This window comes from Medicago truncatula, chromosome 7, assembly GCF_003473485.1.
Source record: "Medicago truncatula cultivar Jemalong A17 chromosome 7, MtrunA17r5.0-ANR, whole genome shotgun sequence".
In the NCBI taxonomy this organism is placed as follows: domain Eukaryota; kingdom Viridiplantae; phylum Streptophyta; class Magnoliopsida; order Fabales; family Fabaceae; genus Medicago; species Medicago truncatula.
This window is the reverse complement of record NC_053048.1, coordinates 26,985,119-27,006,753: the sequence shown is the minus strand read 5'-3', so window position 1 is coordinate 27,006,753 and position 21,635 is coordinate 26,985,119. Positions and strand designations below refer to the sequence as shown.

The 21,635-nt window shown below is 35.0% G+C and overlaps 2 protein-coding genes across 11 annotated transcripts; one reads left to right on the top strand and one right to left on the bottom strand.

The window, feature by feature from the left end:
* Positions 1-351: 351 nt before the first annotated feature.
* On the top strand, positions 352-10,259 carry LOC11421104 (DEAD-box ATP-dependent RNA helicase 13). Its single transcript, XM_003622867.4, has 15 exons — positions 352-632; positions 1,885-2,130; positions 3,023-3,201; positions 3,299-3,496; positions 4,070-4,246; positions 4,853-5,241; positions 5,615-5,795; positions 6,856-6,978; positions 7,065-7,181; positions 7,424-7,528; positions 8,023-8,163; positions 8,286-8,351; positions 8,939-9,097; positions 9,673-9,754; positions 9,853-10,259. Exons 1-15 carry the CDS (start codon positions 455-457, stop codon positions 9,906-9,908), a joined length of 2,397 nt encoding a protein of 798 aa, XP_003622915.1. The 5' UTR covers positions 352-454; the 3' UTR covers positions 9,909-10,259.
* Positions 10,260-12,343: 2,084 nt separating this feature from the next.
* On the bottom strand, positions 12,344-21,512 carry LOC11420562 (F-box/kelch-repeat protein At3g23880). Of its 10 annotated transcripts, none has more exons than XR_005643154.1 (6): positions 21,366-21,512; positions 19,946-21,201; positions 19,012-19,239; positions 15,008-15,087; positions 13,614-13,828; positions 12,344-12,782 (listed from the first exon to the last, which is right to left on the bottom strand). XR_005643154.1 is itself a non-coding variant. In XM_039828130.1 (4 exons), exons 2-3 carry the CDS (start codon positions 21,194-21,196, stop codon positions 15,046-15,048), a joined length of 1,293 nt encoding a protein of 430 aa, XP_039684064.1. In that variant the 5' UTR covers positions 21,197-21,201; positions 21,366-21,512; the 3' UTR covers positions 12,344-12,782; positions 15,008-15,045. The 10 variants fall into 10 exon arrangements, 1 of the variants encoding a protein (XP_039684064.1); XR_005643155.1 differs by having other exon boundaries at positions 19,146-19,239; XR_005643152.1 differs by lacking the exon at positions 19,012-19,239 and having other exon boundaries at positions 19,946-21,238.
* Between the last annotated feature and the right edge of the window lie 123 nt (positions 21,513-21,635).

Genomic DNA, 21,635 nt, shown 5'->3' with positions numbered 1-21,635 from the left:
GATATAAAGTTTAGATGAGTTGGATTATGGGGTCTCGTTAGGTACATGACATACCTCAAGATTCAGCGAGCACTTACATATCTATCACCAACCAAAGAAGTTTTCACATCAACTGTAAGAGTTGAACCCACAATCTCAAGAGTGTGTCAACTCTTTACCAACTGAGTCAATCTTCATAGAAAATCTAGTTACTAGTAATAATAAAGCAAAATGGTTCCAGATAAAGCAAGAGGATTGTTAGAAAAGAAATAAAACTTCAATCCATGTCTTAAGAACGAACCGAGGAACAGAGGGGGTGTATAAAGTAAACCCACAACGGCGTAATATATAATGGGCTTTATGCTAAGCCCAATTTGAGTTCCCGCAGAAACCATTACAAGAGTTTCTTCATCGTCTTCTTCATCTTCTTCTTTCGGCGCTGTTACTGTGAGCGAGTTTCTACTACTATTCATCCATGGCAGAAGCTTCGATAAAAAAATCTAAGAGGAAGAACCGAACCGTAAAACCTCACGACGCTGAACTCGACCGATTCGATTCACTTCCATGGAACTCTTCAATTCCTCAACCCGATGAAAACGACGATAACGACGCCTCTTTTTCTCTCTTCACTGGCTCTAATGAACTTGAAGGAGGTAAACTTCACTTCACTATTCTTTTTCAATAGAAAGCTCTCATTTTGTTGTTTATTTTGTTGTTATGCATTCCAAGTGTTTGTTGAATTGCCTCAGTCAACTGTGTAAGTAATTGGTTATGGTTATTGTACGGCTGGCTTAGCTCAACCGCCGATGCCGGTATTGCTAAACTGGACACCTTCAATTGGTTTGAATCCGGAACCTCGCGGTTGTGTGTAAAAACATGTTTTGAGTTTGTCCAACCTTTTCCAAAATGCATATGTAGTTTAAGTAAGTAACAATTTAAGAAACTGGGCTGATAAATATGTTTTTGACCCCTTTTAATATACCAATGTGAACGACTTAAATTGATAACAGAAAATTTAAAGGGACCAAAGTTCTAAAGAATTTTCTGTAGGGACTAAAAATGATAGTTGGTATATTTAGAGGGACTAAAGATATATTGAACCCTATATAAAATGTATATTTTGATAAGAAATATTGGTTTTTGATTGATTTTGCCACGACAGTACTCGTTTTATAAGCTGGCAATACCCGAAAAAGAAGTTATTTTACATGTAAAAGCAATTAAGTGCATGTTTGGTACAATGGTGGGGTTTTTAGAATCACAGTGAGCAACCTTGATTTTCAGAAGCTACACTTTGTAGCTTTTGCAAAATTACAGTGGCTCGCTGTGATTATGAAAAACTTGCTGTGCTACCAAACATGAATTTTTCACACATTACAACATCCAGTTTGCCATTCGAATCACTTCTCTAAACTTCACTGTTGTACCTTATCTCAATTTGAATGTTTCAAAACTCTTTCTAGATTGACTATTACTAAGTCTTGGCTAAGATTTTGTTTGCATGAGAAACGTTACATGTGAAATCCAATTTCCCGTAGTTACTGACCCATGGAACCTTTGTCCATATCGGTTAGTTTTCCTTATCATAAAAAATTGAATGCAAACATTTTATCAAACAATTTTAGTGAAAAAGGGAATTACCAGGAGACTGTGAAGTAACTATTTAAGGAGTTATTTAATATTCACTGTGGTATAGCTGTTCCGGGTTTTGATGGAAACACAAGGTGGTGTATCAATTTTAGAAATAAAATAATTATTGTTTTTTTTTTTGTTTCTCTTTGACAGTAGGTTGATAGATTGTAACAAGGGAGGTTACTTATGTTTGGGAAATTTGAGGGGGTGTCATTTGCATTCACTTATAATTTTCCCTTTTATTTTATGTCATTTATTATATTTCGCTTGCAGGTTTTCTTTCACTGGAGGAGATTGATGAAGCTGAGTATGGATTAAATATTCCCGATCCTGAAAATCATGACAGGAAGCACAACTCTAAACCGGACAAGAAGTCAAATAAGCAGAAGCAAGACGGTGCTTGTAGTGGCGGAGAAACGATGAATGATGAGAGCATCAAGTCTGAAGTGAAGAAAAAGAAAAAGAAGAAGAAAAACAAGGATGCAAAAGAAAACCAGAAAGTTGAACTTTCAAATACTGGTATTTTTTGTTTAATCTTACTATACTTAAATGTAGGTTCCTCATATGTGGAATTTGAAAGGTTTGTTTGATTGGTTATTTTGACAATTTTATAATTACATGTATGTTTGACTAGGTAGTATAAGCACATACATATCAACCATATGTGTTGATAATATTGCGATGTTCACGAGTGTAATGAAAAACTGCTAATTCACAATTTAACATACGTGCACAATATAGTGCCATAGAGAAAATGGACAGACAAACAGGCCAGCGTTTGCCTTTTCACTAGTTATTTATAAAGGCAATGATGCTTTTTATGTTATCACGTCTTTTCCAGTTATACTTTTAGGCTTTGTTTGGGTGTTTGTAGGGGAAGGGAGGGGAGGGTTTTGGAGGGATGAGATTAGAAGGAAAAAATAGAGAAATCTTTCAAAAGTTTTGAGAGAATGGTTTTGTAGAGAATGATAAATAAATACTTATGATTAATGTATTTTTAACTTTGAAAGTATTATAACCATAGATTGAATTTGAAAAACTTAACCCAAGTCCCCCAAAACCCTCCAAACTCCTCCAATACAATTTTCTGGTTCCTCCAAATTAGGGGGATTTTGTATTATGAAGAAAACTAAACCCCCCAAAGCCCTCCACTCTCATATCTCTCCATTCTTTCCACTTCTTCCTTCCTTTTTTTTTCAAACCCTCCACTCCTCTCAAAACTCCCAAACAGAGCCTTAGAATATATAACTGCTTTGGAATATGCGGCTGTCCGTCAGAAGTAAATCTATTTTTTTGTCATTAGAATAAACTTGAGAGCCTGTTGTAATTTAATGAAAAATGGAAAGTCTTGTGAACAAGTTAAAGAAAATGTGGGCGGACTTGTTCCACTAATTGCTGTATGCACTTCTAGGTGTGAATGCTGATGTGAAGGACAGTGTTGATGAAGAGAACATTGATGAAACTGAATATTATGCATGGAACGAGTTGAGGCTTCATCCTCGTTTAATGAAAGCAATACACAAGTTGGGATTCAAGGAACCAACACCGATACAGAAAGCATGTGTTCCGGCTGCTGCTCATCAAGGGAAGGTTGGTTGATTTGAAGTTCTTCGTCAGGAAATTTTGATGGTTTGAAATACTTCATAAGATTAGCTTTGATGGGAATTCTTGTGTCCTTATTTGACAGGATGTTATTGGGGCTGCAGAGACAGGATCTGGTAAAACACTTGCGTTTGGTTTGCCCATTTTGCAACGTCTTTTGGAGGAGCGTGAAAAGGCTGAAAGTATAAGTGGGGTAAATGGTGAAGAAGCTGCTGAAAAATACGCTACTACGGGCCTTTTGAGGAGTCTTATTATTGCTCCAACAAGAGAACTTGCACTTCAGGTGATTGTCAAGGCTTTCTAATCATTTGATTCTCAGTTGCTTGATTGTTGCCAGTTAATCTGATTTTACGTTCTTGGTTTTTAATTAGTTTGGGAGCTTGTGTGTTTATGCATCTAGTTTTATAGTAGTTACAACTTACAAGTCTCTTCTGTTCAAATTTAGGTACAATTTTTGTCATCTTTCTTTTTTAAAGGGTGGGCTACTTTTGAGATTTTTTATTATAGTTTACACTTAATTTGTTTATCTTTCGTGTAAACTCTTCTGCTTCTGTATTTTAAGCAGACTCACAGTTCTATAACTATGTTGTGTTTAGTTTTTTTTAGAAGTTATGACTCACAAGTCTTATATATTTCTGAGTTTATTTGTAGCAACTAAGAGATTAACAAGACTGATAATTAATTTCAGAGTTTTATGAGACTAATAATGATTTTGTTGGACCTATTTTGGAATCACATTGACTAAAATATAATCTCATATGTTTTTTTACAGTTAATGTGATTTATAATATCCTCAAAAGTTGTTGATGATAGAAGCTGTTAATTTTATTATTTGGGGCTGCAATTGCTTTTTCAGGTAGCCAAGCATCTGAAAGCAGTAGCCAAGCATATTAATGTTAGGGTGACCGCTATAGTTGGAGGTATTTTACCAGAAAAGCAGGAAAGACTTTTAAAAGCAAGACCTGAGATTGTGGTCGCTACTCCAGGGAGGTTATGGGAACTTATGTCATCTGGAGAAAAACATTTAATTGAGGTGATTGCTAATGCTAATGCAAAATTTTATTAAGCTTGAGTACGACTAAATTTATATTTTGGAGAATTAAATATTTACATAGATAATTGCCAAGGGGAAAAGGGAAATATTGAGAAACTGGAGATGATTAGCACGCATACGGTGTTTTTAAATTGTAACTGCGGTTACGATGTGGTTGTGAAGGCTTCAAAATCCTTTTGTTGCAGCCGCAGTTGCGGTTGAGGACCACAAATTTATTAGCACGTGCAGAATCCTTAAATGAACAAATAAATAGAAAACAAAAAAGAAACTTAGTGGCAAAGAAGACAAAAAGAGCACCTAAATTGTGGGCTCTTATTAATTCTTGATCCTAATTGTGGGCTACTATCAATTATGACTATGCAGCATATTTCATTACAAGAATGATATATTGCTCATTCTTAGCTACTATATAGTGTCTGATACCATTTTGCCTATGGTTTTTGGTTTCTTATTTTCTAAAACATAACTGCTGTAGGATTAATTTACACAGGGTAATAAATAATTGTTTAGTTCAATGCATAGCATAAACTTGACATGTGGTTTTTCATCGGAAGTCTGTTTTAACCCTGACAATCTGGTTTGCAGTTACATTCATTGTCTTTCTTTGTGCTTGACGAGGCTGATCGAATGGTACAAAGTGGTCATTTTAAGGAGTTACAATCAATAATTGACATGCTTCCCATGTCCAATATCTCCAGTGAAGATAATTCTAAAGATGCACAAAATTGTGTTACAGTTTCTAGCATCCAAAAAAAGAAAAGGCAAACTCTTGTTTTTTCAGCAACTGTCGCACTGTCCGCTGATTTTCGCAAGAAGTTAAAGCGTGGTTCAATTCAGAAAAAGCAACTATCGACAGATGGTTTGGATTCTATTGAAACTCTTTCTGAGAGAGCAGGAATGAGACCCAATGCTGCAATTATTGATCTTACCAATCCATCAATATTAGCAGCTAAGATTGAAGAGTCCTTTATTGAGTATGTAAAATTATATCTATGCTCTAAAACTCAAGTTCTGAGAATAAATTATATTTTTTTTGATATATTCATTTTGATTGAAGTGGTTATTTGATTTTGGTGCTATATAATCTATTTACCCTTGCTATTTGGTTGGGGTCACATATACTACCCTGGGAGGCCACTCGTTATCCATTTCTTCATGCTAAAATAGAGTTGTAGTTTATGGTTGAGCATTCTTGCTATTTATCTGAAATGCTGCTTATGGCCCCTTCTATAACATTTACTCAAACTGATTATTACCCATGATAAAGTCATTAAGTAATGTTTGATATGGCATGAACTGTGATTTTTGTTAGATGATACAACATTAATGATTTGTTATTAAATGCAGATGCACCGAAGATGATAAAGATGCCCATTTGTATTATATTCTTACTGTCCATGGTCAAGGCCGCACAATAGTTTTTTGTACGTCAATTGCAGCTTTGCGTCATATTTCTTCCATATTGCGCATTCTTGGCGTTAATGTTTGGACTCTTCATGCTCAAATGCAGCAGCGAGCGCGTTTAAAGGTTTGTGTCCTTTCTTTGCCCCATTCCCTGGCTTGCTTTTTTCAAGTGTTGCTTTATTTGCTTGGCCCAAAGGTATATGTTATAATATAGACCTTGAAGCAAGCTTAGGTTCCAAATGTTGGGTGGAGAATACCCATTTTAATCACTATCTTTGTTCTGTTTTAAACCCTTGTCATGGTAATTTTCTATCTTGTTTTTAATATAGAAGAGTTTAACTTAAACATATGTTCGGGCCTTTAAACTAACTGTTGGAAGCTCTTCCAATTTAGGATACACCACCCAACCCCAACAAATTGTTCCATAAGAAATGTGTTGCCTTGCACATGTGTACAGTAGGTTTTGAAGTAAAACAGGACATAATGTGCACACCAAAAGAAAGAGCAGTGTGACTGAGGCCCACAGCTATTGTCCTGGGTGCTTTGTATTTCCATATCGATTCATAGGAATAAGGAAGAAAACTAGAAGAAGCCATTATGTCCCTTGTCATGGTAATTTTCTATCTTGTTTTTAATATAGAAGAGTTTAACTTAAAAAAACATATGTTCGGGCCTTTAAACTAACTGTTGGAAGCTCTTCCAATTTAGGATACACCACCCAACCCCAACAAATTGTTCCATAAGAAATGTGTTGCCTTGCACATGTGTACAGTAGGTTTTGAAGTAAAACAGGACATAATGTGCACACCAAAAGAAAGAGCAGTGTGACTGAGGCCCACAGCTATTGTCCTGGGTGCTTTGTATTTCCATATCGATTCATAGGAATAAGGAAGAAAACTAGAAGAAGCCATTGTCCAAACTCTTCTTCAGAAGACTTATGCTCAACTAATGTGCTCTTATACTAATTATTTCCTCCTAATATTTCTTTCTAAAAAAGGTGTATCATGATAAATACTGATGTGAACCGAATTACAAAAACTTAAGTATATGACCCATCCATGAGTATCATGTGGGTATAGTCTACTTTGTCTCTTATTAGGCATTGGTTTGGTTTCTTGAAATTTTGAATATTTTATTTTATTTACCCCCATCGTTTTATTGTTTCCTGCCTTGTTTAATGCCAGGCCATGGACCGCTTTCGTGAAAATGATAATGGCATACTTGTTGCTACAGATGTTGCTGCAAGGGGTCTTGATATTCCCGGTGTTAGAACTGTTGTCCACTACCAGCTTCCACATTCAGCAGAGGTAAGCCAGTTCTATACTTCTTTTATCCATATATTGATATTCATATGAATATTCATATATTTATACATCTTGTTTCTTATTTATAGGTTTATGTTCATAGAAGTGGAAGAACCGCTAGAGCTTCTGCCGAAGGCTGTAGCATTGCTTTAATCTCCCCAAAAGAAACATCAAAGTTTGCTTCATTGTGCAAGTCATTTTCAAAGGTGTTTTTCTGTGATGGTTCTCGTTTTTTATTTAACCACTTATAATAGAGATATTGAAGTTGTACATTGTAATTCATCATCCCGTCTTACCATTTATTAAGATTTCGTTAAGTGATACTTCTGAAGGAAATCTAATAAACTAAAAAATGGTTATCATTTAAATTAGTCAGCAACTTTTGTTGCTTATCTGAACCAAGATAGTCAATTGACATGTCTGTTTATTTTGTTCGTCATGTATATAGGACAACTTTCAGCGATTTCCTGTGGAGAATTCATACATGCCCGAGGTTCTGAAACGTTTGTCTCTTGCACGTCAAATAGACAAGATAACTAGGAAGGATTCCCAGGTAAACAGATTCACCTGAATTCATACCGTTATGTTTTTGGAATTTATTCATGCAAAGATGAAAGTGTGCTTGGGGATTGTCGCTATACATGGTTTGAAATGGTTTCCTGTTGTATGTCATTACTCTTTAGGTTAAACAGTTACCCTTTTGTTAATCTTTATTGCTTCCTTACAAGTAACAACAGTCAGTTTCTTAATTAACCTCCTCGGTTCCATACTAAGTATCACTTTAGCAAAAATAAAAGTGTCGTTTCATTTTTTCAATGAAACATTAATTAATTTATTCCAATTTTACCCTCAATACTGTGAACACGACTTTCAAGCCATTATATTCCATGATGCATATATGACATTTATTAATCGCCAATAATTAGGACAGTTCTGTAAAATTGTTATATTTACTCATTCATTTGTTGCTTTTCCTAATTCTTATCATGAATCCTTTGCTTAAACTAGTGTGCACTTATATTGTGCATTCAATTTTCCTTATTTTAGGAGAAGGCAGAAAAAAGCTGGTTTGATCGGAATGCTAGTTCAGTGGATTTAGTTACTGAAAATTATGACAGCGAGGAGGAACAAGTTAATAAATGTAGGCAAAAGAAAGCCAGCTCTAAGCAATTGAAGAAATTGCAGATGGTTTGTACTCACTTTTTTTTTTTTTTTTTGTAAAAATAAAACTAAAAATTACACTTGCCCATTGTTTTCTACTTTTCTTCCATTGTCTCATATTTTTTTGTCCCAAATTTTACATATTGCAGGAGCTCAGTATGCTGATTTCACGTCCTTTGCAATCAAAAACATTTTCACATCGATATTTAGCAGGGGTATGTACTATCCTTATTATGGTTTTGTTTCACTCTGGCACTTACTGTTTTCACCATTTATGTTGGTTTGTTGACGAACAAGAGTAGTAGTTATTGCATAGTGATTGCAGGGTAAAGCAGGAGGTAGAGCACAAGGATATTGATTTTAATATTGTTACAGATACATATTTTTGTGCATTTGTCTTTCCGTGTTTCAGACAAGGATGTTGGGGACTTGGGTTGGGCTGTGTCTTTGACTACTTATAGTACTTAGGTTCAAGTTTTGCCTTTTTGGATTTGAAATGCACTATATCTTTTTTTTTGAATCAGACACTAAATCCTTTTATGTGCTACAAACATTTCCCTGAACATGGACTATGTGCACGGCACTCCATTTTTAGCTATGTATATATAGCATGGTTTAGCTTAATATGTATTTGAACTCTTCGTTAAATAATACTTAAGATTGTCATGCTTACCGATAAATGTCTAGATGATGATATATTTTAAAATTCTTTAGATGAAAATTATATGGAGCATGCTTTTTTATTGTTTTTCTTTTTCCTCTCAACTTTTGAAGGACAAACTCTGATTTATACTATTTGCAGGCTGGTGTAACACCCCTCTTGCAAGAACAATTGCAACAATTAGCAAGGCAAAAAATAAGTGATCGCCAGGGTGCAGGGTTCGGCAAAAAGGGAAGATTGGTTGTGATTGGTCAAGATTGTGTGGATGCACTTCACGCACTTCGGAGTGCTGGTGAAGAGGTAAATTAATAGCACTTTTTTTTTTTCTTCATGTTATTGAAATTGTTATTTTTTGTGCTGTTTCATGGATGAGAGTGTAAGAGATAAACTTTCCCTAGTTGATGAGTAAATTGGGGACTATTGCTTTTATTCTAGTTCTGTTAAATCCTACTGTTGAAAATTAAAATATGCAGCGGCTTTTTCCTTCTATCGTTTTATATTTCTCCCTTCCTTTTTTATGTGACCTACTATTTCATAGCCTTTTATAAGAAATATGCTCTTGGCTGAATTGTTGATGTGAATTGTTTTGAACTATCATCTACATATTTAGTGTCACATGGCATCCGTAAACTAGCTGAATAAGAAAGATCTCAGATCTCGAGCGATCATACCCTTTTAATAATGTGGCTGCATATTGTTTGACAATTGTGTATAAGAACTCCATGTTTATATTGAAAATGAACTATCTAGATTTTAATTTCTTGTACCAAGGAAATATTTGAAATTTCTGTTTAGTCGAAGAATGATATTCAGCTTACTTCAGTTGAGCTTATGTTGTTTTGTTTTATTCTTCCTTTACCCCTATTTCCTCACAGGTGCGCATGGATACCAAGGATTCAACACGAGGACAAAGAAATATGGTGAATGCAAAGAGAAAAAGAAAAGAGGAAAAGACACGTAAGTTTGTTGTCATAGCATATATTTTTCTTCCCAGTTGTTTATTTTTTAGAGCATCACTTGTGCTTTGGTTGGTAATTTCTGGCATGTTTTTTCAGGTTTGCGTGATCAGCGTAAAAAGAAGAAGAAAAATCAAAACGAGGATGATGAATAGATTTTTAAGCATATAACTTAAACAGCAAGTGAAATTTTGCAACAAAATCGTCGCAATTATTTTTTGATCGCAGCATGTGTTGTTAAATCCTGCCTAGTTTTAGAACTTGAAATTATTTATGAAATATGTCAGCACACAGAACCCACATTGAGCAGCGGATACGAGTTAGTTTACATCATAGAAATCCAATTGTCATTTTTGTTAGTTATCACCTAAGTGTGTGTTTGATATTGCGGTAAACTATGCTGATACACCGTTGATTCAAAGGCTTCTTATGTAAAGTTGACTCACAACCAAATCTTGCATGATGTCCGGTTTGGACTTAAATCTTTAATAGCTTTTCTATAAAAATAATTTTATGTTTATTCAACTTATGAATACATCTTAAGAAGTTTATAGGTATTTTATGCATAAGTTGCCTAGAGTATTTTAAAGAATTGAGGTGTAACATTTCTTGCTAAAGTAAGAATTGTGGAGAAGTCTATATGCTGACTGCAAAATAGTCGTGCTTGCTAATAAGAAAATGAAAATCTTGTATTTTTTTGAAAACCTATTCAATGCACATATTTTTACGAAAACCTATTCGGTTTGTGAGTTTCAGTATTCACCACTTCGTCTATTCCACCAAAACCACAAATGGTTTTTTATTTGGCTATTTCATCTACATCTTATATTATTTTGTCAAAATCAAATTCAACATGCATGCATTCTAATTTTTTTTACTTATATTACCATCTTGGTACCAATCAAATTAAGGAATGAAGGTAAATACAATATACTCAACAATGAACTTAGTTTTTTTGGCTTAATAGCAGTTTTCACCCCCTAGCTTTTATGAAGTTGCGATTTTGGCCCCCTAAAAAAAAACTACAAAACCGCCCCCTAAGTTGTGCAACTATTTAGGGTGCCACGTCAGCGTAGACCGAGTCAAAATTGACCTTGGAGTCTAAAACCGTCGCAGATGCAAAACTTAGGGGGCCAAAGTCGCAACTTTGAGAAAGTTAGGGGGCTAAAACTGCTATTAAACCTAATTTTTTTCATCTGATATAAAGACTCTTCATGACTGCGAACTACAATTTGATTTGCTGTCATAGTGCGGTGACACCTTCAACTTTAAGAAACATCTTCCTTTCAAGAAAGACCTCCTAACACAATTGATAGGGGTCTGTTATTGCAAGAACCCAAGGAATTCCAAGACATTTAGCTTCATCTAAGAAAAGTGAAATAACTGGCTTCTGTTGAGTACCATTTGAATCATTGGGGAAAGGGGGTATCTCATAGTATAGTTGCAGAAGTTTCATAGCAGATTTTTGACATCCCATCAAAGGCATTTTGGAAATAAATTAATGTTTTTCTATAGGAAACATTGGAACTAACCTGCTCTCAAGAAAACCGAAAACAAAGAAACCATCACCATGTGTAATGTAAATACCATGGTTGCATATGCATACAGACTATAAATAATTTTTCTTGTTTAAATCCGATCAAAGTTAAAACAAATCACAACAATGTACAAGCAAGATGCATGCTGAAGCATTTAGGTATGTTATGGGAACAGGTTTACTCTTCATCAAATGTCTGGCTAGCAATTAGAAGTTTATACACGTAGTCAGAAGACTTAAACGAACAAAGGAAACAGTAAACTATAAGTACCTCAAACTTATCACATTAACACATTCCTCATTTTGGGTGCAAGAAATCAATTTTACCCCCTACAGAGGTTTTGTAATACTTCAAATAACAAAAAGTAGTACATACATAATAAGGACCAAAGAAAGGGACAAAAATTTGTCTCATAATTATCGCATTTGGGTTGTGTGCAAGTTTTAAGAAAATGATTAAGTTGATTTTGATGATAAGTTTATATCATATACTCTACAATTTTATGAAAGTGGAGCAATTAAGTTGAATGAACTTCAACAAATAAGATTAAATTAATTAATATAAAAAATAATAAATATCATATTGATATTTTAAAATGATAATATTTTGAGATAAAAAATGTAAATGTGACAAAATGTTGACAGTGAGTATAATGTTTAGATAAAAATCTGGTTTATGCTTGTTGACCAATAGTCGGAAAGCAAGTCGTCTATGTATGTACACGCATCACAATTGTCCACATAATAACCATTATTATCCCTATAAAGAAAACCATTATCATGTTTGTTTATACATAATTTTCAAGAATAGTTATACCAAACAAAATATAATTAACAGTTAAACGTCTTTGGAGGATTTCTTTAATGTTTAAGCTAATGAAGATAAGCCAAGAGAGCAATGCTCTGGACTTTTGATTCATTGCAGAGGCAATATGAATACAATAAAGTATCCACAGTGCTGACAAATCACAGACTAGTTTTGAAGTTTGGGAAGCATTGAAAATCTGGAGCTTGCATCATATTATGTTGGAATTTCTGATGACTGAGTAACCATTGAATGTATAAGAAACCGTGAAAATATGCACTCATGATCAAATATTTAAACAATTTTGACAGTGTTCGATACTTTTGTCATCTTACAGTTTCAAAAATAGTTTCAAAAATCATCTTACAGATGAGAATATAGCTCCTACTGTCATTAGAAGGACTTGGGTTGCAATTTACTAATTGTCAACACGTTTTCACTTCCAAAAGAAAAAAAAGATAATAAGAGGTCTTTCTAGTTTTCTTCCCAGTTATTCACTGATCTGACAATAGTGTTGATGATGGCAACGACAACAGAACATTGATAGCACGGAAGAAAAGACAACTCCAGATAGATCCTCCAAACTCTGAATAGACTATTTCCTGTGAGAAACTCCAAGTTCCAACAAAGCTATTCCATGATTGCAAATGTCGATCTTTACATTAACCTTAAGGGAGTATCTATGTTCTGCCAAATAGGAAAGCACAGTAATGGTTAGAAATCTAAACACTGTAAAGATAAGAGGGGGAAAAAAACATATCTTGACAAACATCAATACGGACAGTCTGTCTTCCATCATAAAATCATCTGATCGAAAGTTATGCTCACTAAGCTATTTAACTAACCTACATCTACATGATCTTAGTATTTTGAAAACCATAAAAGGCATTAACCTGTAAATCAAAATGGCCCAAATATGCATGAAGAAAATCAGATCTCAAAATCTGTGAATTTAACCCAAAAATATAATAGTTATTAATCAACAATTTTATCTAAAATAATTTAAAGGGAATCAAATAAAATTTGGGTTTCCCCCGAAAAAATTGCTATTTATGTTTCCTGACACCACCAATTTCCTTGACTGATACATAATCAACAGTGTTATCAATCACAGATAGTGGAAAATACTGGTTTGTTCAAATTCCGCTACGCAACGTTGCTATATAGCTGCTATTCGTACTAAATATTGTATTGCAGAACAGCAGCGGTTTGTTCAAATACTGCTATGCTATATAGTGCCACTACAGCTGCTATTTAACAACACTGAATCAGCATATAAAAGATCATCTATAAGATCATCTATGCGTGGTTTGCAGAGTTTCAGCAATTGCAGGAAAAAAAAAGTTAGAAAGTGAGATGTGTCTCTATGAAGCTAATAAGCAAAGCAATATCAGAGATTGTCAAACTGTGAACAGCAGCCAATCATTCAACAATGCAATCAACCAAAACCATCATAAAAAGATGACCACACAATTTGTTAAACAACGTATACATGAATAAAAAGATGGAGGAACTTACTTTCAGAAAGAAGAAACCATGCTTTGAACATAACCTTTGGAAAAGAAACAACATATTTTACAAGTAACTATAGTTTTCTCTATTATAGTTACTTTCCAATCATAGAGACTTGCTTGGTCTTCTATATCATCTGCCAATATCAATGCATCTCCATTCTCACAAGGGTGTATTGACAACCATCGAGTCTAAGACATCTCAACTCCAAATTCAATCCTCTGCCACATGACAAAGTTGGCTCTAATTAAATAATGAGAAAAATACAGTCCATCAAAAGAGAAATATTTGGCTCAACAAGTGGCACTTCGCCACAGCTTCAAAGGGCCAGCAACTTCCTATATTGCTGTTAGGAACCCAAAAATTTTAATCTTCAAGATTAGAGGAATGTGTAAAACACACCCAAATGAATAAAAAATGATTGCAACCATCTGAAGAATTTCTTATTTTTGTAGTAAGATTGAAAGAGAAGACACAAAAGGTTTACAATGAAGAAGATAACCTTACACACAAGGCTATCCAAAAGAGCACTCTCCTTTCACACCAGATAACTCTCTAGCCACAAAAATTAATTATTCAAAGATATTTTTCCCTCTCTACCAACTCTTAACAACCACTTCACAAACTTATCAACTTACTAACTTTTACTAACTCTCAACCATGGTAGTCAAGATCGCGATATAAACGTAGAATCGTGTGTTTCTACGATTTTGACACCCATCCGTGTGCTTAGGGAAGCCCGAGAATTTGAAATTGGCGGGACCCGCAGGAGCATCCAGGATCGCCACGAAAACACATGCAAACGGAAGAATCCAGCGTTTCTTCAGATTCTGAGTGTCTTCCTCACAGATACAGGTTGGGTCTGTGACCTGGTTAATTATTATTTCTTAAAAAGACACGTTTTTACTTTGGTGTAGCTCGCAACGGTTAACTCCTCAATCATTATTCTAATTAATTGTTGAAAACCTTCCAAATACACCCACTAATCCCATTAATTCGTGGAAACCTTCCCAATACACCCACTAAGCCTGTTCAATACAATCAGATTCATTGCACATTTGAACTCCCTTTCAATCGTATTCACTTTAAATACTCAGTTTTTCAATTCGTACGACTAAACAACCTTGAGCCTTTCCCTTTGTTCTCTGCACAGACTTTGAGTTTTACTAAATTATGTTGTTTTATATGCAATATATATGAATTTATGAATTCGGTAAGATCTTGCGATTCGTGTTACAATCTCCAAATACACGATCTTGTGACCCCTCCTCGATCCTGCTTAGGATCGCGACTCTGACTACCTTGCTCTCAACTACTCTAATTATCCAAAATACTATATCAAGACCCAAACCAGAAAAATAATCATATATTGCTGTACAGTAATAACATTCAAATCATACCTGAAGTTATCGTGAATGGCCAACCAGTTAAGAGTTCATCAAATCCACTCCACCAGTAGCTCTGGACAAATATAGCGCAACTGAAGAGAAACAAGAGAAAACTGAATATTCATCAAAGCATTGTCAGCCAAACCAAAAGCTCTCACTTCAGTTCTCACTTGAGCTTCAATGTGACCAATGAAGTATGCTACTCGGAATTTTTTAAACATAATAAATAATAATTTATACCGTATATATAAACGCTGAAAAGTTAAAACAATAATCAATTCATGAAAAATTCGTAAATAAGAAATAGCAATTAAATTCACAGGTCTTGTGCAAACATAAATGTAAATAACAAAAAAAAGTTTAAGCATCGAAAGTTTAAAGAGTAACTACCAAAGGTGTATTGTGTAGGAGATCCAGGGTTCGATCCCTACTACTAATAAATTTCCCCTGCCCCTGAAAAATTAACCACCAACATGGCTATAAAAAAATATTAACTTGAAAAAATTGCTAATAAAACAATAGTGGCCTCTACAGCCGCCAGTGGTGGAGTTTTGTTGGGAGAGGGGATGGCCATTACATCCCCAAAGTTTTGTATATACACTATACTATGCTTTTATATGATACAATAAATGCTTTGGCGTGGCGGTTGAGAACACTTTTCAACCATAATGACACGGGATCGAACCCCGGTAATCTTGGTTTTGCATCTTATTTTATTTTCCTTTTGCAAGAATAACAAAATAATCCATCAAAATGGAAATCCTTAGGTTCGAACCCCGTTACTTGAAGAGAAAACAAAGGGCGATAACCACTATGTCAATATGAGATTCTAATCATAATTGCCACAAGTGATGTAATTATATCAAGATTTTGCCCTCCTCCTAAAATTAGACGAATTTCCGCCACTAACAGCCGCTATAGCAAACCGCTCCATTCCCAACTTCCAATAGTGGCCACCGGCTGCTGCTTTAGCACAATATTGAGTACATGGATCTTTAAAACTCACAAATAATCCATTGCTTATTGGAAAAGTGAACTACGAAATTTTATTATTTAAAAGATATTTTAAGAAGCCTTGAATTGACTTAAGTTAAAAGTGAACTTCCATTATAGTCGTCTACAACAACAACCAAGCTTTATCCCACTAAGTGAACTTCCATTTGAGGCCCTCTGCCATTTTAACCACCCATCTTGAATTCAATGGTTTACACACCTATTTCTCCATCGTTATGTACTTTGGATCCTAGATATTTAAAATGTGTAACTGGTGGTATGATATGATCTCATGTTTTTTCGTCTAAGCTAGAAACGCTTCGCCTTTTGCTAAAATTACACTCCATATACTCTGGTTTTCTTCTGCTCAGGCAGAAGCCATGCATTTCTAAGACTCGTCTCCAACCTCCCATTTAATTTCTCCATCGACTCCAAACATGACTATATCATAAGCAAAAAGCATCTCGGTGCTAGCTCTTGGATGTGTTCCGCAAGTACATCCAAAAGTAAAGTAAAAAGATAAGGGCTTATGGTTCAACCTTGGTGCAATCCTATTGTTATGGAAAAAACGCCGATGTCTCCATCATGTGTCCTCACACTAGTTGAGACTCCCTTATAGATATCCTTCATAGCTTGAATATAGGCATCCTAACCCCTTTTTTCTCTAGGGATTTCCACGAAATCTCTCTAGGCACTCTATCACACGCCTTCTCCGATAAATGAAAACTAAGTGCAAGTTGTTTTGATCCATCCGAAACCGCTCCAGCAACGTCGTAGTAGTAAATAGATTGCGTACATGGTCAACCGACCACGCATAAAACCAAATTGGTTATCAATAACTTGCGCTTATTTTCTTAGTCTCCATTCAATCACTCTTTCCTATAACTACATAGTAGGTCCTATAAGTTTAATCACCCTATAATTTGCACAATTTTGTATATCCCACTTGTTTCTTATGGATCAGAATTAATCATCGGACATTTGCTTTCTATGTTTTTGCCCATAACAAGACTTCTAGCAATTTTACAAGCAAATCAACAGAATCTGAGTAAATTAAGAGCTATATCTTATCCTCTGCCTATATACCTTTTCCATTTAAAAATGAATCTCAGCTTTCTATGTTTTGACACATATCTTATCCTAGCTTGTAAATTATGACCCTATAAATGCTGCACTAAATAAGTAAAAAGGAAAAAATAAAAAGAAATTAATATTTCCAAAATCTAAGAGAGATTTGATGAGTAAGTATCCAACTGGAAAAATAAATTGAAGAACAAAACATGAAGCTTTGTTCATCACAACTCATTGTTTGATAGACAAAAATAAAGCAATATATAAAATAATGAGCACCACGGGAAGAAGTATGAATCTCTCAAACGCTTGCTCGCTCTCATCACTCAGGGCTTTGACACCTCCCTATGCATGTACACTGTATGGAAGCAAGTTGTTGTTTCTTTTCCTTGTACCACCTGGCGTTTTCAGTGTTTTAAGCTGAGTTAAATAAATCTAAAGATTGAGTTTTTTTGGCTACTTTTTGTCTAAGTTGGTAATTATAAGATAATGGTGCATAGCACCAAACCCCAAAAAGCTATAGCAGTATAGCCGCTATTGCGAAGACTAAAAAACTGTGCGAAATAAACATAAATTCGAACATGATACATAAATACTCATAAATAGATAAATGCACAAAATTAAAGCGACAATCATACTTAATAATTGCAATTAACTTTGTCATTTTTCATCAAAACCAAGTTATAAATGTAATTAAATTAGAATTAGCACAAGAAATAAAAAATTAAAGGTACCGAAGACTTGGACATAATTAAATTAAATTTAGATTTAAAAAACAAGAGTTTGGGTCGTGAGGCCAATAATGATTGGAAAATACAGGGAGAGGAATTGGGCCTGCTTGGCCCAGTTAGACAAACCCTAATTCTACACTAAGTCGGGTTTCATAGCTGAGACGGATAAAAACCATAATTTTAACCTGATTACGCAATAGAGAACATAGTTTGTATGTCGGCGTCACATGTTCAAAGAGATCAGTTAATACAGAGATCTCACATGGCAGACGTTCGAACAATGGGGAGGGGGAGGCGTCAGTCTCATAGGTGGAGGAATGGGAACTGTGCTTAAGATAGGAAGGATGTTTCCCCAAAACCCGATCCGGGTTTGAAGATAAACTGACACAGAAAAGAAAGCGGGATTGCATCGTGATTTGGACACGATTTGCAACCACAAACGCCGCTACTTCTGAACACAGCTCAAAGGAGGAAAACGTCGCAGAGTACCCTTCTCTGCTATGGTATTTTGCTATCGTGCCGTTATCGACAACATAACTTTTCTTTAGTCATAAAACCTTTTGTGACCAACAGTTTCCACTAAAAGGAACTTTTGTGAAAATGACATTTTGGGATCACATGGGAGTTGGCACTTGAACTTTAAATGGGTAAAAAGAGACACAATGTGACAAATAAACCAAATAACTAGATCTTGAGCACCTACAACAATATTACTAATATACTCAAGTGATCTGAAAAACAGTGCACTTAAATTATTAAATAGATTTGGAGACATTCACCTGCTTCTAAACAAGCACGGGTAGAATAGTAAAGCAGAGCAATTATTAAGCAGTGAGTTGCTTCAAATGTTTCCGAAGAAACATAAACTATTTCATTCACTAAATTAAAAACAAAACTCAAATACCACAAAATACTCAAATTCCATTCTTTCAAATCCAATAACAAAATCAAAAGTCAAGAGTGCACTTAAATTATTAAAAAGATTTGGACACAGTCACCTGCTTCTAAACAAACAGGAGTAGAGTTGTAAAACAGAACAATTATAAAGCAATGAGTTGCTTCAAATGTTTTCGAAGAATCATAAACGGTTTCATTCACAAAATTAAAATCAAAACTCAAATACCACAAAACACCCAAATTCCATTTTTTCAAATCCAATAACAAAATCAAAAGTAAGTCAAGAGTGCACTTAAATTATTAAAAAGATTTGGAGACAGTCACCTGCTTCTAAACAAACAGGAGTAGAGTTGTAAAACAGAACAGTTATAAAGCAGTGAGTTGCTTCAAATGTTTATGAAGAAACATAAACGAAAGACATCAAGAGTGCCATAAATGTCATGAAACAAAATGAGTACTGTAACTGAGGCAGCTGTAGCTCCAACAAGCTCCTTTCTTTCTTTTCTCCAACCATCCCACAATGTACGATCAATTAGGGTTTTGTACCTGAAGCTGGAGTGGTAGATCCATAGTTTAAAAATGACTCTGTTAGACATGAAAGTGAAATTGCAAAATACAATAATAGAAATAAAAACATAGGAGAAAAAAACAAATGCATAATTTGCTAAAGTGCTGCCATGTCCCTCTCAAGAAATAAAGAAATTAGCTTGACCATGATGCCATAACTGCAAGCTTATATCATCAGTGACACAAGGGTTGTGTAATAAAAAAATTGATTATATAGCACTATCATTATAAGGAATAGAGATAAAATAATTTACAACTCTAAATCAGCGTGAAGTGCTTGATCTGGCGTGAAAAAATCCGTACCAAGAAGTATAACAACATACATTAATTTACAAAACGACCTCATTTATGGCTAAAAGTTAAAACATAGAAACAATCAAATTCAAAACAAGGCAATAAATCAGTGAGTTCAATATATTATAGGTAACAAAGTTTTGAAGTAAATGAAATTAATACAAATACTGAATTTCCTTATGGAAGGAACACCCTCAAGCTAAAAATCTTCAAAATGTCATCTTCTAGCTTCTAATAAATAAAAAACAAAAACAAAAACAACTTTATTTGATTCAAAGATTGTCAAACTTTAACAATATCAACCAAAACCATCACATAGAAAAGATTGTTGCCGTCTATTAGAAAAGTACATGAATTGACACAAATTCAAAAAGTAAATTGTCTAGGAGGCACTTACTTTCAAAATGTCAGAAACCAAGCTTTCAACATGAACCTTGGCGGAGAACCACTCTACTTTATCGCTAATTCTAGTTCGCACTGCACTGTTGTCTCTCAAGTTATATAGAATTGCTTGCCGTTCTTGCTTGTTAGCCAATATCAGTGTATCATCACGATCAGAAAGGTGCAATGGCAGCCATTGAGAATATTGCAAGTCGACAAAGTCAAGATGCGCACTCTGAAGATTCTGGTAACTAATCCTAAGCAGTTCAGTCCAAGACTCTTCAACTCCAAATTCTTCCATCTTCCATACGACTAAATCAGTTCTCTTATCGTCATGGGAAAAGCAAAGATAGTCCCTCAATATACATATGGATGGCTCAACAGGTGACTTTCCATCAAAACCACTAGGAGGCATAAACCGTCTATATGTCTCTGTTCCTAAATCTAGTGAAACGATCACAAATTCTTCGGCATCAACACGCTTCCAACCATAAACACCATTAGAATGAAAGCTATCACGAAGAGCCAACCAATTCAGACTACCATTCAAATACACACCATCATTCACACCAGGATCAGAATAGCGGAAAGGAAGAGGAACCGCAGGAAACCTTTGAATAGCTCTCCAAAGATTATTGCCCAAACTCATAACCAGTACATTACTCCTATTTCTAGCCTCATCCAAAATCAACAGCACAACTTTATAAGTATCCGAAGAAACATCATAACCAAAAGCGAACTTGAAATGGGTATACAGCCCCAAAACATTATCACATATATACCCTAACTTCTGAGTCATTTTACCCATAGCAGGATTCCAGAAACGGAACCAGATATGCCTATAAGCACCGATCGAAGAAAAACCAAGCAAACAAAGCCATCCATTGCAAGAACCAATAACATATTGACACTCCTTATCCCTTAATCGATAATAAGGATCACTCGGAAGAGTAATCAACCCGTTCTCAATTAAACCACGCACAGGGTACGGCACCACATTGTTATCCCCATCAATACCGGATTTACACAAAGACAATGTCAAATGAGCGTTTCGAGCAGATTGTTTCATGTGAAGTTTGACAAACCTTGGATCAGAAATCATCGAATTCCAATACTTGGATACACATTTCATCCGCATAAGAGATTTCACATCACCACGGGAAAGAACTTCAGTGATAAGTTCATCAGGGAGCACTGACGGAGGCTCAGCCTCAGCCTCTGCCTCAGCCTCCGGCTGAACACGTGATTTAGCTGGAGGGTCACTCATCAGAGCTGTAATAATGTCTCAAAATCAGCACCAATTAAAACCCTAAAACTGAATATTGAAATTAAACCCTAAAATGAAAATTGAAACCCTAAAATTGAAAGTGAAACCCTAAACGTGTAACTAGCAAGAAATACGATGAAATTGAAATAGCAGAGAAAAAAGGATTTACCGGTGCTGACGGTGGCGCTCCGATGAAGGTGGGTGAATGATTAGATCGTGAAGCGGCGGCGGCGATAGTGGCGGCGGCGTATGAGTGACCAAGGAGAGAGAGAGTGATTTTGTGTTTTCTGAAATGAAAATTTGTTTAATGTTTTCTAAATGAGATTAATTTTTTAGTTTAATGAGTAATTTAGTTTTAACTTTTTTTTTGGGTGCAAATTAAAGTTTTTAATATATTTAAAGTTCGAGATCCAAACATCGATCACCACAACAAAAAAAT